This window comes from Girardinichthys multiradiatus, chromosome 22 (assembly GCF_021462225.1).
Source record: "Girardinichthys multiradiatus isolate DD_20200921_A chromosome 22, DD_fGirMul_XY1, whole genome shotgun sequence".
Classification (NCBI taxonomy): Eukaryota; Metazoa; Chordata; class Actinopteri; order Cyprinodontiformes; family Goodeidae; genus Girardinichthys; species Girardinichthys multiradiatus.
In genome coordinates, this window is record NC_061814.1 from 4,661,560 (window position 1) to 4,677,720 (window position 16,161).

A 16,161-nucleotide genomic window follows, 5' to 3' on the forward strand; every position below is an offset into this window, starting at 1 on the left:
CGGAGCTGCGCTGGTTAATGTTTCTCTCTGGGTGTCGGCTTTTTAGGGATGGAGCTCATCTGTGGGTGTGTGCACCTGTGGGGAGGGGACTCATGGTGTTTGGGGTCGGGGGCATGTGTTCAATATTTGTGTCCTGGTTTGGGGAGGCCCTGTGGGGATTTTCATGTTGAGGTTCATGGGGTTGAGATCAGAATTCACTGGGGGGTTGGGACTATTTCATCCTGTGGCGGCTCTGGTTGGTGGACTCGTTTGAACCAGGTAGACCCCTCTTTTGTACATGGCCCTCTGTCCGGATAGGAATGGAGGTCGTTGTGGACTGGGCAGAGGGTCGGGGTCCGGAACGGGGTTGCTGAAGTTTGGGCGGTGCCGGCACTAGGGTTAGGGTTAGGGTTGGTGCTGGGGCAGTCTGCCTCTATACTACATGGGAGTATAGAATATGTATGGGGAGTGTGAGTGAGTGTATGACGTCCATTGTTGAGTGTCAGTTGTGGTGTCTCTGCTGGCTGGTGTACTTGTGGTTCTTGGTGTCCGGTGCTGGGTGCTTTGATGTGTGCCGGCTCACCCCCGGTGGCTGCTTGTTGGGGCCTGGGCCCCTGGGCTTTGTCAGGCCTCTTCTTGGGGAGTGATGTGTCCCGGGGTCTGGGATCTCTGGGCTCATGGCTGGATCTGTTTCAGCATAGCCAGCTGCCTGTAGGTCAGTCCCTGCAGCTCCATAGGGCTTCTGCCTTGGGGGTTTGCATAGTCGCAGCGGTGGTTTTCCTTAGGTTATCCAGCACCCCCGACAGGGACACTGAGATGGTCGAGGACCACCGCTTGGCCCGTTGGCCAACAGTCAGAGACCTGTCCCCGACCTGAAGGTGCAGGGATGCGACCCTCTCATCCACTGGGGTAAACCACAAAACAAGACGGTTGAGCTTCGGGGTCAAACCCACCCCAGCCCATCGCCTCTCCCCACAGGCCACTCCAGAGTAGAAGAGAGTCCAATCTCTCACAAGGAGCTGGGTTCCAGAGCCCACGCTGTGCATATATATACAGGGGTTGGACAATGAAACTGAAACACCTGTCATTTTAGTGTGGGAGGTTTCATGGCTAAATTGGACCAGCCTGGTAGCCAGTCTTTATTGATTGCACATTGCACCAGTAAGAGCAGAGAGTGAAGGTTCAATTAGCAGGGTAAGAGCACAGTTTTGCTCAAAATATTGAAATGCACACGACATTATGGGTGACATACCAGAGTTCAAAAGAGAACAAATTGTTTGTGCACGTCTTGCTGGCGCATCTGTGACCAAGACAGCAAGTCTTTGTGATGTATCAAGAGACACGGTATTCAGGGTAATGTCGGCATACCACCAAGAAGGACGAACCACATCCAACAGGATTAACTGTGGACGCAAGAGGAAGCTGTCTGAAAGGGATGTTCGGGTGCTAACCCGGATTGTATCCAAAAAACATAAAACCACGGCTGCCCAAATCACGGCAGAATTAAATGTGCACCTCAACTCTCCTGATTCCACCAGAACTGTCCGTCGGGAGCTCCACAGGGTTATACATGGCCGGGCTGTTATGGCCAAACCTTTGGTCAGTCATGCCAACGCCAAACATCGGTTTCAATGGTGCAAGGAGCGCAAATCTTGGGCTGTGGACAATGTGAAACATGTATTGTTCTCTGATGAATCCACCTTTACTGTTTTCCCCACATCTGGGAGAGTTACGGTGTGGAGAAGCCCCAAAGAAGCGTACCACCCAGACTGTTGCATGCCCAGAGTGAAGCATGGGGGTGGATCAGTGATGGTTTGGGCTGCCATATCATAGCATTCCCTTGGCCCAATACTTGTGCTAGATGGGCACGTCACTGCCAAGGACTATTAAACTATTCTTGTGGACCATGTACATCCAATGGTTCAAACATTGTAGCCTGAAGGCGGTGCCATGTATCAGGATGACAATGCACCAATACACACAGCAAGACTGGTGAAAGATTGGTTTGATGAACGTGAAAGTGAAGTTGAACATCTCCCATGGCCTGCACAGTCACCAGATCTAAATATTATTGAGACACTTTGGGGTGTTTTGGAGGAGCGAGTCAGGAAAGGTTTTCCTCCACCAGTATCACGTAGTGACCTGGCCACTATCCTGCAAGAAGAATGGCTTAAAATTCCTCTGACCACTGTGCAGGGCTTGTATATGTCATTCCCAAGACAAATTGACGCTGTATTGGCCGCAAAAGGAGGCCCTACACCATACTAATAAATTATTGTGGTCTAACACCAGGTGTTTCAGTTTCATTGTCCAACCCCTGTATATATATATATATATATTGCTTTGATTATAAATTATATTTATAATATAAATTGCTTTGACTACTGCTCCGCACACTCTTGGCATTCTGTTGATGAGCTTCAAGAGGTAGTCACCTGAAATGGTTTTCACTTCACAGGTGTGCCCTATCAGGTTTAATAAGTGGGATTTCAAGCCTTATAAATAGGGTTGTGCAGGAGGTGGATACAGTACACAGCCGATAGTCCTACTGAATAGACTGTTTGAATAGCATTTGTATTATGGCAAGAAAAAGCAGCTAAGTAAAGAAAAACAAGTGGCCATAATTACTTCACGAAATGAATGTCAGTCAGTCCGAACAATTGGGAAAACTTTGAAAGTGTCCCCAAGTACAGTCGCAAAAACCATCAAGCACTACAAAGAAACTGGCTCACATGAGGACCGCCCCAGGAAAGGAAGGCCAAGAGTCACCTCTGCTGCGGACGATAAGTTCATCCGAGTCACCAGCCTCAGAAATCGCAGGTTAACAGCAGCTCATATTAGAGGACAGGTCAATGCCACACAGTTCTAGCAGCAGACACATCTCTAGAACAACTGTTAAGAGGACACTGTGTGAATCAGGCCTTCATGGTAAAATAGCTGTTAGGAAACCACTGCTGAGGACAGGCAACAAGCAGAAGAGACTTGTTTGGGCTAAAGAACACAAGAAATGGACATTAGACCAGTGGAAATCTGTGCTTTGGTCTGATGAGTCCAAGTTTGAGATCTTTGGTTCCAACCACCGTGTCTTTGTGCGGCGCAAAAGAGGTGAACGGATGGACTCTACATGCCTGGTTCCCACCGTGAAGCATGGAGGAGGAGGTGTGATGGTGTGGAGGTGCTTTGCTGGTGACACTGTTGGGGATTTATTCAAAATTGAAGGCATACTGAACCAGCATGGCTACCACAGCATCTTGCAGCGGCATGCTATTCCATCCGGTTTGCATTTAGTTGGACCATCATTTATTTTTCGACAGGACAATGACCCCAAACACACCTCCAGGCTGTGTAAGGTCTATTTGACCAAGAAGGAGAGTGATGGGGTGCCGCGCGAGATGACCTGGCCTCCACAGTCACCGGACCTGAACCCAATCGAGATGGTTCGGGGTGAGCTGGACCGCAGAGTGAAGGCAAAAGGGCCAACAAATGCTAAGCATCTCTGGGAACTCCTTCAAAACTGTTGGAAAACCATTTCAGGTGACTACCTCTTGAAGTTCATCAACAGAATGCCAAGAGTGTGTGTGTAATCAAAGCAAAAGGTGCCTACTTTGAAGAACCTAGAATATAAGACATATTTTCAGTTGTTACACACTTTTTTGTTCAGTATATAATTCCACATATGTTAATTCATAGTTTTGATGCCTTCAGTGTGAAGCTACAATATTCATAGTCATGAAAATAAAGAAAATTCTTTGAATGAGAAGATGTGTCCAAACGTTTGGTCTGTACTGTATATATATATATATGTATATATATGTAAATATATATATACAGTGCCTTGCAAAAGTACTCGGCCCCAGTGAACTGGTCAACCTCTTGCCACATTTCAGGCTTCAAACATAAAGATACAAAAGTCAAATTTTTTGGTGAAGAATCAACAACAAGTGGGACACAATCATGAAGTGGAATGAAATTTATTGGATGTGTCAAACTTTTTAACAAATCAAAAACTGGAAAGTGGGGTGTGCAATATTATTCGGCCCCCTTGCGTTAATACTTTGTAGTGCCACCCTTTGTTGCAATTACAGTTGCCAGTCGCTTGGGGGATGTCTCTATCAGTTTTGCACATCGAGAGACTGAAATTCTTGCCCATTCTTCCTTGCAAAACAGCTCGAGCTCAGTGAGGTTGGATGGAGAGCGTTCGTGAACAGCAGTCTTCAGCTCTTTCCACAGATTCTCGATTGGATTCAGGTCTGGACTTTGACTTGGCCATTCCAACACCTGGATACGTTTATTTGTGAACCATTCCATTGTAGATTTGGCTTTATGATTTGGATCATTGTCTTGTTGGAAGATAAATCTCCGTCCCAGTCTCAGGTCTCTTGCAGACTCCAACAGGTTTTCTTCCAGAATGGTCGTGTATTTGGCCCCATCCATCTTCCCATCAATTTTGACCATCTTCCCTGTCCCTACTGACGAAAAGCAGGCTCAAACCATGATGCTGCCACCACCATGTTTGACAGTGGGGATGGTGTGTTCAGGGTGATGAGCTGTGTTGTTTTTACGCCAAACATATCGTTTTGCATTGTGGCCAAACAGTTCGATTTTACTTTCATCTGACCAGAGCACCTTCTTCCACATTTTTGGTGTGTCTCCCAGGTGACTTGTGGCAAACTTTAAACAAGACTTTTTATGGATATCTTTGAGAAATGGCTTTCTTCTTGCCACTCTTCCATAAAGGCCAGATTTGTGCAGTGTACGACTGATTGTTGTCCTATGGACAGACTCTCCAACCTCAGCTGTAGATCTCTGCAGTTCATCCAGAGTGATCATGGGCCTTTTGGCTGCACCTCTGATCAGTCTTCTCCTTGTTCGAGATGAAAGTTTAGAGGGACGGCCGGGTCTTGGTAGATTTGCAGAGGTCTGATACTCCTTCCATTTCAATATGATTGCTTGCACAGTACTCCTTGGGATGTTTTAAGCTTGGGAAATCTTTTTGTATCCAAATCCGGCTTTAAACTTCTCCACAACAGTATCTCGGACCTGCCTGGTTTGTTCCTTGGTCTTCATGATGCTCTCTGAGCTTTGAACAGAACCCTGAGACTGTCACAGAGCAGGTGCATTTATACGGAGACTTGATTACACACAGGTGGATTCTATTTATCATCATCAGTCATTTGGGCCAACATTGGATCATTCAGAGATTCTCATTGAACTTCTGGAGTGAGTTTGCTGCACTGAAAGTAAAGGGGCCGAATAATATTGCACGCCCCACTTTCCAGTTTTTATTTTTTTAAAAAGATTGACACATCCAATAAATTTCATTCCACTTCAAGATTGTGTCCCAATTGTTGTTGATTCTTCACAAACAATTAGACTTTTATATCTTTATGTTTGAAGCCTGAAATGTTGCAAGAGGTTGACCAGTTCAAGGGGGCCGAGTACTTTCGCAAGGCACTGTATATATATACACAACACATTTGTTGTACAGCTCCCACCCTGCAGCCTACTCTTAGAGTCACCAAGCCCAGCACCTTCCAGCGGTCTGCAGCAGAGGGTGTCTCCTACAATTTGCGGTAACTTGGGGCTGGTTTTTTTCTGCATCACTTACACCAGACCAGCCTCGAAAGACTTTTCCAGAAACTCGCCTCCCAGAGTCTCACTCAGAGATTGAGTGCTCCAGAGATGCACATTGTGCAGCCTTCATGATTATCGTCACCATCTGCACCTCCCGCCCAATTATCATTATCATTGCCATCTGCACTTCCTGTTTCATCACCATTGTCATCTTCATTTGTGATTTCTGCATCACCGATCTTTCCTGCACTATCTCCATGAATTTCTCCACAGCTTTGTGCGGCCCCAATTCTACCTCAGGTTCCTGATCCTGAACTCTCTGGGTGCTCTGCAGTACCAGATGATGAATACCACTCAACTTCAAGCAGATCTAAGGGAAGTTAGAAGCACCTAAGTGTCTCGTAAGACCATTTGAAACAGTTTACATCAGGGTGGTCTGTGTACTAGACGACCTGCAAGGGTACCTGACCACACCACCAGCTACAGGCATTGTCGTCTTGTATGGGCCAGAGAGTAATTACTCTTTATGTGGGACCAGTGGGCCTCAGTGATGTTCTCTGATGAAAGCTGATTCACATAAAGCAGAAATGCTGTTGGAGACATCAAGGAGAGCTCTATGCATCAGTTACTGTTGTCACCAGACCAGCCTTCGGTGGTGGTGTTGCTGCAGTGTGGGCAGGTGTGTCTGGTCAACACAGAACTGGCCTACATTTTATGGATGGTACAGTGACTAGCCCATACTACCTGAATAACATCATTAACCCAGTCATTGTGCCCCTGCATGAACAACACATACCTAGTTTCATCTCCATGGATGACAGTGGTCCAGCTCATTGAGGTCACACCATTAGAGAACAGCTACTGGAGACTGAAGTGCCTCGAATGGAGTGGCCTGAACTTTCTCCAGAGCTGAATCCCATTGAAAACCTATAGGATCAGCTGGGTCACTGTCTAAAGGCTCCTAACTCTCTACCTCAGGACCTCAATAACCAAGGGCCTCACTTCATGAAGAGAGGGATGCCATGCCTCAGCAGACACTAAGTTGACTTGGGAACAGCATGAGAAGTTGTTATCCAGCTGTAATTGATGGTCAAGGCCACATAACATGTTGCAGAGACATTGATCTTAACTGTTGTTGGCTATGGTTTCAATAAATTAACATGAGGACATCACCATTGCATGCTTCTACCTAAATGTATTACTTCTATGACATAATATCACTGTAGTGTGAAGTTTTTATGTTTCTAATAATTTCACCTGAAAACCAAATATCCCTAATGTTTTGTGAGTAGTGTAATGTAAGTATGTTTTAACATGAATTGCAAGTTGAATTGCAATTACATTGATATGTTGATATTACAGATGTAACGATTTCACAATATTAAAATGGCTCTATTTTAAACTCTTACTTTGAAGTAAAAAGGAATTAGGTTTTGAGGTCCCTGTCAACTAAAAAAGATTTCCTGTTTGCTTTGCTAATAATACTTGACATAGGTGAAACCTTTACATTTAAATATATATATTAATGTCAAGAGGACCACCTAAGAATTTGACAACCATGAAAACCAAAGTACTATATACAGAGTGATCAAAACTGGCTTGCATTACTCTACAATGATACGGAATTCTTTCAAACAGTTAATTCGTAAAACCTTTATTTGTGAAAACAAACAAATGGAATTAATAGTTTCCCAAAAAATATTAAATTTTATCTCATTATCCTAACCCAGTACAGTGTATTGTCTCATCTAACAAGCTGAAAAAAACATTACACCCTTATTCGATATGCTTCTTCAAAAACTGGACAGCAAATCATTTTCTTAACTGTTCATCTGTGAAATATCTAAAATTGGAAAGTATAAACACAAAAAAGTAAAACAAAAGAAGCTTTCTTGTTTTAGCCTAGAATACATCATACAAATCCTGCACTTAAAATGTAGCAGCTTTTCATTAAGTTTGTATGCTTATGACAGCTATCCTCCATTTAATGCATTTTTAAATAAATTTTTTTATCTATTTTTTATGGGTCAGTCACATTTTCTGACATTAAAGAAGTATATAGCCAAATGAAAATCAAAGCATCCAATATTATTGGTTCGAATACTTAATTACTTATGATACTACAGCTGTTCCCTTGTAGTTTATCAATAACAGCTAAATCCACATGATTTTTAAATAAATTTAATAACTATCTCTTACCCTTACTGACATACCACATACTTAGCAGTTATAACAACAACCTAAACATTAAATTCTGATAATATTTTCTAGATAGTAATGTTGACACACATAAAACTTAAAGGTCAAACCATTAATTTTAACAGATAAACCAACAAAGAAATCCTCCTTGTTGCCCTTACTGTCTGAAAGTGCTTTTTGACACATTTTCTCACAATGTACAGCACCTTGAGTGCCTTGTTGCTGAAAAGCACTATATAAATAAACTTGACTTGACTTGACCTATCACTGAATAAGGCTGTTTTCTAAAACCACTTCTCACAAAATGCGCATATTAAGAACAACTTTGGTTTTCTCCAGTACAACAGTGAAGATAACATTGAACAGTGACAACCAAATGCAGGACAATGACATGGGAATATCTTGGCTGTGTAGCTTCATCGTGTTATATTCCCCAGATACCTTTTTTGTACAACAAAATATATCATCTGAGGGGTTAAACTACATGGGTTGTCTTGTTAATCATAATCATCATATTCTGGATCCATGCTTTCTCCCTGGTAGTGCGTTCCCTGCGTGGAGTAGGACCTTGTCTTCATTGAGCAGTTTGTGTCCATCAAGATTGCCTGGAAAGACAGAGGAAAACCGTTGCTTATAATAATAATAATAATAATAATAATCATCATTATTATTATTATTATTTATTTATTTATTTTTCCTGCAACTTGCATTGGACTGTAATTCTGCATAAAATTATTTGACACATTCCCAAGGTGAAAGATTACATTTTCACAAATAATCCCTTAAATGTAGATATTCTGTGAACAGGGCATTTCACTTAATTAATTAAACCTTGCAAATGTTGTAGTTTCGGTTTTTTCTGACAGATTACTGTGCAGAATTATCAGATATATGTTCCTTCATTGCAAAGAGTTTTGTTGGCTAAAAATGTTTTTAACAAAAATCCATTTTACTGTATTTTGGTCCTAGCATATAATCTGGAGTAAACCTCATTTCAGTAAAGTTACATAAACAACACAGGTGAAACTTAAAGAGCCTTCTCTCAGTCTATTCAAGCAAACTGATTGTTATAACAGTCAAAGGTTAAGCAGTGGTTACCTCTTACCAAAGGAGTGCAGTCATCATCACTTTGTTTTAGAATGGGTTCACATGCTAAAAACTGCTACTGAGAAAATTGCAGCTGGAGGGAAAAAAATCTTAATAACCAAAAACTTCAAACAAGGAGATTAAACGGGAGAGAAGAAGCTCAATTACATCCAAGGAGGTCCAGCAAGCTTAAGAATGTGCTACACAATTTTTTTGCCATCAGTGCAGAGCTTGCCTTTGTTGTACAGTTCAGTCCACACGTGGATGACTGGGACCCATTGGACCTCCCGTCTGTTTTTCAGCATGGTTCATGCAACAGGTGGTGTTTGAGCAGAGAAAATTAGTTTAGGAGGAAATAATCTATATAGTGTTTTTCCATGACATTTATTTTTGTTTGTGTTGAGAAACTCAGCTACTCAAGTGCTAGCAGGTTAGCTGCTCAGCAAATTTGAACAGATATTTCAGCCTGATGATAATTGTTTGTTTTGTGTTGTCTTTTAAAGTTAAGACAACTTTATTAAAATGTTGGATTTCAAAACATGTTGGCCATAATACGCCGTCAACGCCGATCCATTTTAATCCTTGTATTAATGGTATTTTAAGGTACATGTCTGACTTGAATGGTAACAAGCTATAAGTTTCCTTTGTTAGCTGAAACTGCTAACGGCTAAAGCTAGGCACGTGACTCAGGTGAGAGCTAGTTAAAAATCGTTTATCCAGAAAGGTTTTTGGTTCTCATTCAAAATAATATTTCCTTAAATATTATTTTACCATATGGCGCAGTTGGTAGCACTGTTGCCTTGCAGCAAGAAGGTCCTGGTTTCGACTCCTGGCCAGTATTATTTAATAATTTAATAGGTCATGGTTTTTTTTAACCATCTTTGATCCCTTGTTCATTTGAATAGAGTTCATTAGTATTTCTTATTCTTTCATTTTCTTGGTAGTTTTAGTTAAATTGTTCAAGTGTAGTAAAGAGTTTGTTAATTGAAATATGTTTGACTGTGAGTTGAATTATTTTTGTTAATAAATGCTTGTATTTTAAGAAATTGTGTCAATTTATTCTGTGTGTGCAGAGGTTTGCTGTTCAGTAATGCCAGAGTTTGTTTCACCATCCATTAGTTGCTGTTTGTTATACGAGAAGTGGGGAAGTACAGAAAGTATGCATTGATTGCTTTTAGATTTTTTAGCAGTGACACCTTTGCTGTAAGTTTATATTGAATGTATTGAATTCTGAAATTATTCTTCAGGGCAAAGCTCTCACATTATTACTTTCTAGGACAGTGTTTTTTAACCCTGGTCCTCATAGCACACTGTCCTGCATGTTTTAGGTGTTTCACTGCTTCAGCCCACCTGATTTAAGTTGATGGCCTCTTACCAGGCTTTTGCTGAACTGCAATTATCTGAATGAGGTATGTTAAAGCAGGGCAACCTCCAAAACATGCAGGGCAATGTGCCTTGAGGATGAGGTTTGAAAAACACTGTTCTAGGTAATCAAAAGAGATTGTTGCTCAATAACTTTGTACAGTCATCTGCATATAGCGAGATGTGATGTTCTTGTCCAAAAATGCTAAAAGGAGTCCTTAAAAGTTTTTTGTCTAATACTTGCAGATAGTGGTTTAATAATAATGCCATGACTAATTGTAAAGGGGCATAAAATGTCTTGGTTAGTGATGATAGAGCCAGTTAGGTACAAATAAATAAGCTCAATACACTTAAGAAAGGAGGGCCCAATTAAATTTATTTGAGTGTAAACAGCATAAAAGGCCACTCCACTTGGTCGAATGTATCTAAAGAAATTACTACTATCTCCTCTGTGTTTTACATGCGTGTTTTTACAATGTGGAACAAGCGGTGCAGTTAAAATACATTTGTCTATGCGGCATAAAGCTGCTTTGGTCGGGATGAATAATAGAACATTCCCAACGATTTTGGTGTTTATAGGTATCAGAATGCAGATGACAGCAAGCAGCGGTGGTGAGTAAACTGATTTAATAAATAAAACTCACTTAAGCAGGTGGTGGCAGAGAACGGCATGGACAGGCAGTCAGGACAGGCAAGCATGAATCAGGTGAAAAACAAAAGCTAATTGACATGATGCAGGTGGGATTCCCACGGGAATCCCGCAGGACAGGAGACAGCATCAGTAAAGATCACGTGATTGGGACGGCACAGGATAAAAAATGAACGGGAGCAGATGGGAGCGGGAGCTAATTGATAGGAGGGAAAATAAACTAGGATCAATTGTCTTTGGAAATGTAAAACTGAGACTTTGTCATAAACGTTAAGAAAAAAAAACTTGGACGACGTCGCCATTGTGTAGTTTCTTTCCAAGAAGCCTATACTATAATGCGAGTCAAACGAACTACACGACCCACAACCCAACAGTGCTTCTGATCGATGTTTTCCACCTGCGTTCAGAATGGAGGGAGCAAACGCAGGTGGAGAACTGGACATGGTAAAATTGGATTTGCAATGTAAAGTCAGAAGTAAAGACTTATCTATTAAACTCATAGAGCTGACAGGAAAGTCGCAAATATGACCGAACTTCAGGAGAGTTGAATGTAGCGGTGTTAACACGCAGTCTGCTGCTTGTAAAACGTGTTTAGCCGTAATCAAGTTCACCAGTGATTAAGGGACACTTGTAAGGCAGATTCTGGATTTAATCAGTCCTGCATCTCTTCATTCATCAAACCAAAAGTACCATCATGTGTCCAGTCTCATCTCACCAACAAAATTGCTGCATGTGCACTAAAGATTTAAGAGGTAAGGTACGGAAGCCCGTGAGGGGACATGGGGAAATTTATTTCTTTTGCGTCCCCACGCAATACTTTTGCATTCGGCATTTTGGAGCAACAGCACAGATGACAAACTGCTCATGAAACAAACAGCACTGATATGTGATTGATATGGTCTATTTTTCATATGCAGGTTAACACGCAGTAAACAATGCGATTAAATGCTTTGGATAAGAAGAACTGTTCAAATCACGATAAAAACAAAAACACTAATGGCGTACAAAAAAAAGTACACATCATGCAGCAGTAATAAGCAAACAAAGTGTCACAGATGTGGTTTCGTGCAGTATTATTGTTCAGTAGTTTGTTTGACAGCTTGTGGATAAAAACTGTCTTTTAGTCTGATTTGAAGATAATTTTATTTAAGGCTGATTTCAAAATAAAACTCGATAAATCTCAAAACGGGTGTAGTGTTTGTTTTATTTTTGCAGTTATCTGGTTTGGAAACTATCCCACAAAGTATTGCGAAATAACGCAAAGACTATTGCGTGGGGACACAAAAAAAAAAAAAAAAAACCCTTGTCCCCTCGCGGGCTCCGTATAGAAAGGCTTCATCAAGGGAAGATATTAAATAAATATGCTGTGAAATATAAAAAAATTGAATGTACCATTAAATGTACAATTTATTTAATACATCATTAAATATTAAGTGTACCACTAATTACGTCATGTCGTCTTTAAAATTATACTTAATTATTCAGTGGCACATTTAATTGCATAATAGTCCATTTCATGATATAATGGTACATTTATTGTTTCTAATTATGTATTAAATAAATAAATGGTACCTTTAATTTAATGGCACATTTAATGTTACATTTTTTTCATGTTACATTTACTTCACTTATGGGACATTCACAACATTTATTTATTTATTGATTATTTTATTGTATTAATTGTGTCCAGTTTGACCCTCCATTCTTGATGCCTGTATAGGATGTCATGTCAGAATTTGAATCAGGTGTGCTGGAGCAGACTCACATCTAAAACCTACAGGGAAGGAGTCCCTGAGGACCAGGGCTGTGAACCATTGAGGTACAGTTTCTAAATTATGAAGGTAATGCCTTTTTGTCCTTTTGTTCAACAAGTACAGTTCTCTTACTAGGTGCATTTTTCTTTCGTTCCAGCAACTTGAAACATAAAAGTGATGTCATTGTTCAAAGGAAACGATCACTTAATAAATAAGTAACTACTAGGTACATTTTGTTTATTCAACTAAGATAGGCATGGTCTGTTTCCTTGTTTGATATTTTATTATTTCTTCATTATTATTCTTTTTACTTTAACTGGCCATTACTACAGCTAAAAACAGGGACCTAACTGGTCCTTCAAAGAAAGAAATTGCCAAAAGACTAAATGAAGAAAACAAAAATGGGAGTGGCACAGGAGTGGGAGTCGTTCTGAATGGGAGCGGGATGGGAGTGGGAGCCAATTTACCAGGAGTGGGACAGGACAGGATTTTTTTTCGTTATGCTGGCCTGGGATTGGGATGGGACAAGACATTTTTCTGTGGGAGCGGGATGGGACAGGAGAGAAAATCCACTCCCGTGTCACCCTCTAATGGACAGACGGATCAGTACGGCTGCTGCAGTCATGGGGGCACTGTGCCGGTCCATTGTGGTGAAGAGAGAGCTGAGCCGAAAAACGAAGCTCTCGATTTACCAGTCGGTCTACGTTCCTACCCTCACCTATGGCCATGAACTTTGGGTCATGACCGAAAGAATGAGATTCCGGATACAAGCGGCTGAAATGAGCTTAATCCGTTAGGTGGCCGGGCAGTCCCTTAGATATAGGGTGAGGAGCTCAGCCATCCGGGAGGAGCTTGGAGTAGAGCCACTGCATCTCTACATCGAGAGGAACCAGTTGAGGTGGCTCAGGCATCTATATCGGATGCCTCCTGGATGCCTTCCTCGGGAGGTGTTTCAGGCACGTCCCACCGGGAGGAGTCCCAGGCAGTGGCCCAGGACACGCTGGAGGGACTATGTCTCTCAGCTGGCCTGGGAACGCCTTGGGCTCCTCCCAGAGGAGCTGGAGGAGGTGTCTGGGGAGATGGACGTCTGGGCGTCTCTGCTGAGTCTGCTGCCCCTGCGACCCGGTCCCGGATAAAGCGGAAGACGACGAGTACGAGTATGAGTCTGATCTTCTCATTTCTCATCCTAAAAGTCTTTCCACTTCTGCAGTATTTTGTTAATGGGATAATTATAACCAACAATACAGTATTCCTACCAAACTATATTTACATGCCTGATTACTGGATACCAGAGTCAAATCTAGCACAGAATCAGTTCCAGTGCGGATATCTACCTTAGTTCTTCTTCCATGGTTCAATCATAACCTTTTTTCTAGGAGGGTCTCCACTACATGGTAACTACTGCCTAAATGACTACGTCCCCAAGATGAATTGTGAGCATTGAAATAGGACATATTACCCAGAATTCCAATTAAACTATTTAATCATTTGCACAGGTTGTAATAACACCCTTACACAAAACTCTATATGATAAACACATTTAAATGAATGTTGCAAAGCCACCAAAAATGCCTTCATCTCTGTCAAACATAAACTAGCTTTATTGAATGCATGGCCGTTTTGTTTTATTAATTTTATTATTTTTAAATCCTCAAAAACGCCTTAGCTTTGAAATTAGAGATACAATTATCTGCCACAATCTTGACTGAACATACATGAAGTTTGTATATCTCATCAAAGGGGACTGTATCTTTTCTGAATCAGACTCCACCTCAGTTGTGCTATTAATTAGTCATACAATGGCTGTTACCCCTGGGAGTCTCCACTGCTCTTCTCTGGGGGGATTGCGGTTGCCCCGGCGGTGCTCTCCTGGGGGTTCCAGTGCTCTCGGGGGCCTTTGGATGTCTGTGCCCCAGATCTCCTCCATATCTGTCCCGGGTCCTGGGGAGCAGGTCTGTGGCTCCTCACACTCGCTATTGCATATTTTTATGGAGAAACCTTGTATACACAAGCGCGTTCACACTCAGACCCACAGGTGTTTAGGTTCAGGTGTTAACAGATACATAAATGTTCTATATTGAGCCGCATTTACCACTAAATAAATCTTGCATTGATAAGTACCGTGCATTTTTTGGTGAAAAAAGCTGCTAATATGCAGGTGTAGAAGCAAGCAGTGTGCTATCTTGTATTCTCTTCATCCTTCTTTCTTTCCTCTATTCTTTTCTCCTTATCTCTCCTTTTCCCTTTTGCTCCACCTCTCTCTCTTGTGCTTTTTATTTCTTGTGCTTTTCATTTCTCTCTGTGTCCGTAACAACTGAAATAATCCCAAAGCAGTTTCTAAAAGTTTTTTTTATTTTTTATAAATATCAAGCAGAGCTTTGAAGAGTTAGCTGTGATGCTCCACTTGCGAAAGTAAATCTGTTGGGCTTTTTATTTCTTTTGCTTTTCATTTCTCTCTGTGTCCGTAACAACTGAAATAATCCCAAAGCAGTTTCTAAAAGTTTTTTTATTTTTTATACATATCAAGCAGAGCTTTGAAGTGTTAGCTGTGATGCTCCACTTGCGAAAGTAAATCTGTTGGGCTTTTTCGGTTGGGCACTCAGACAACAATTCTGAGCGCTACTCCACCGGACAGGACACGGTAAAAAAAAAAAAAACATCCAAAAAAAACAAAACAACCAAAGGTACCACCAGTTCATGGGTAAACTGGTATCGGGGTCCATAGAATAAATACATAACTCACATTATTTCCGTTTTATTTAGTAGCTGATTATGAACTATGTTTTATTTTGAAAAAATCCCAGATTCTCTCCACCACATGACTCTCATTCTTGATGCAGGTCGAGATGCTTGCCTTGGTCAAATGGCTACCTTCTAAGAGGCTGCTCCTGCCAGTAACACATAACCCATTACCCCCCAAGCTAGCAAAATGAACAAAAAACAAATGTCTTTGGAAAGCTTCTTTGCGCTGGGTAAAAGAGCCAGTGAGGAGACAGAAGAAGAGCCTATAACTTAAAAGAAAAAAACAGAATTTAACAGACAATACCAGGAGCCCTACTTGAAATATGGCTTTATTGCAACAGGTTGTTCCCACGCACCAAGCCCGCTTCGCATAATATGCAGCAACCAGGCAATGAAGCATTCAAAATTGCTTCGCCACTTGGAGAACAACTGTAAACTCGCACCTGTTTAAGCAGCTTTGTGAGGAGATTGACGCGGAGCACAGACACCTCTTATACACAGAATGATGTTTTAATTACGAAAGCTGCTGCAAAGATTTCTCTCAGAAAAATAGTCGCTGGCTGCACATTTCACTGACGAGGAATGAGTCACAAAACTTACTTACTTGTGTGACATATTACACCTGCTCAATTAAGTCAATCTGTCACTTCAGGGGAAAATGACAACTGTCTTCAAGTTAGCAGATAAAGTAGCTTCATTTAAAACCAAATTGGATTTGTGGGGACGGTGTGTGAAGAGAGGTATATTTGACATGTTTCAAACATTAGCAGGGATTTTGGAGACTAGGCCGGAGCCTTCAGTCTACCACCTGGTGCA

General features: G+C 41.4%; 1 protein-coding gene across 1 annotated transcript in view; it reads right to left on the minus strand.

Moving 5' to 3' along the window:
• Positions 1-7,191: 7,191 nt before the first annotated feature.
• Positions 7,192-16,161, minus strand: part of slc18a2 (solute carrier family 18 member 2) — a 69,011-nt gene continuing 60,041 nt past the window's right edge. The window contains exon 15 of the mRNA XM_047350987.1: positions 7,192-8,357. Within this exon, the coding sequence (XP_047206943.1) occupies positions 8,250-8,357 (108 nt within the window). The 3' untranslated portion in view covers positions 7,192-8,249. The remainder of the gene's footprint in view (positions 8,358-16,161) is intronic.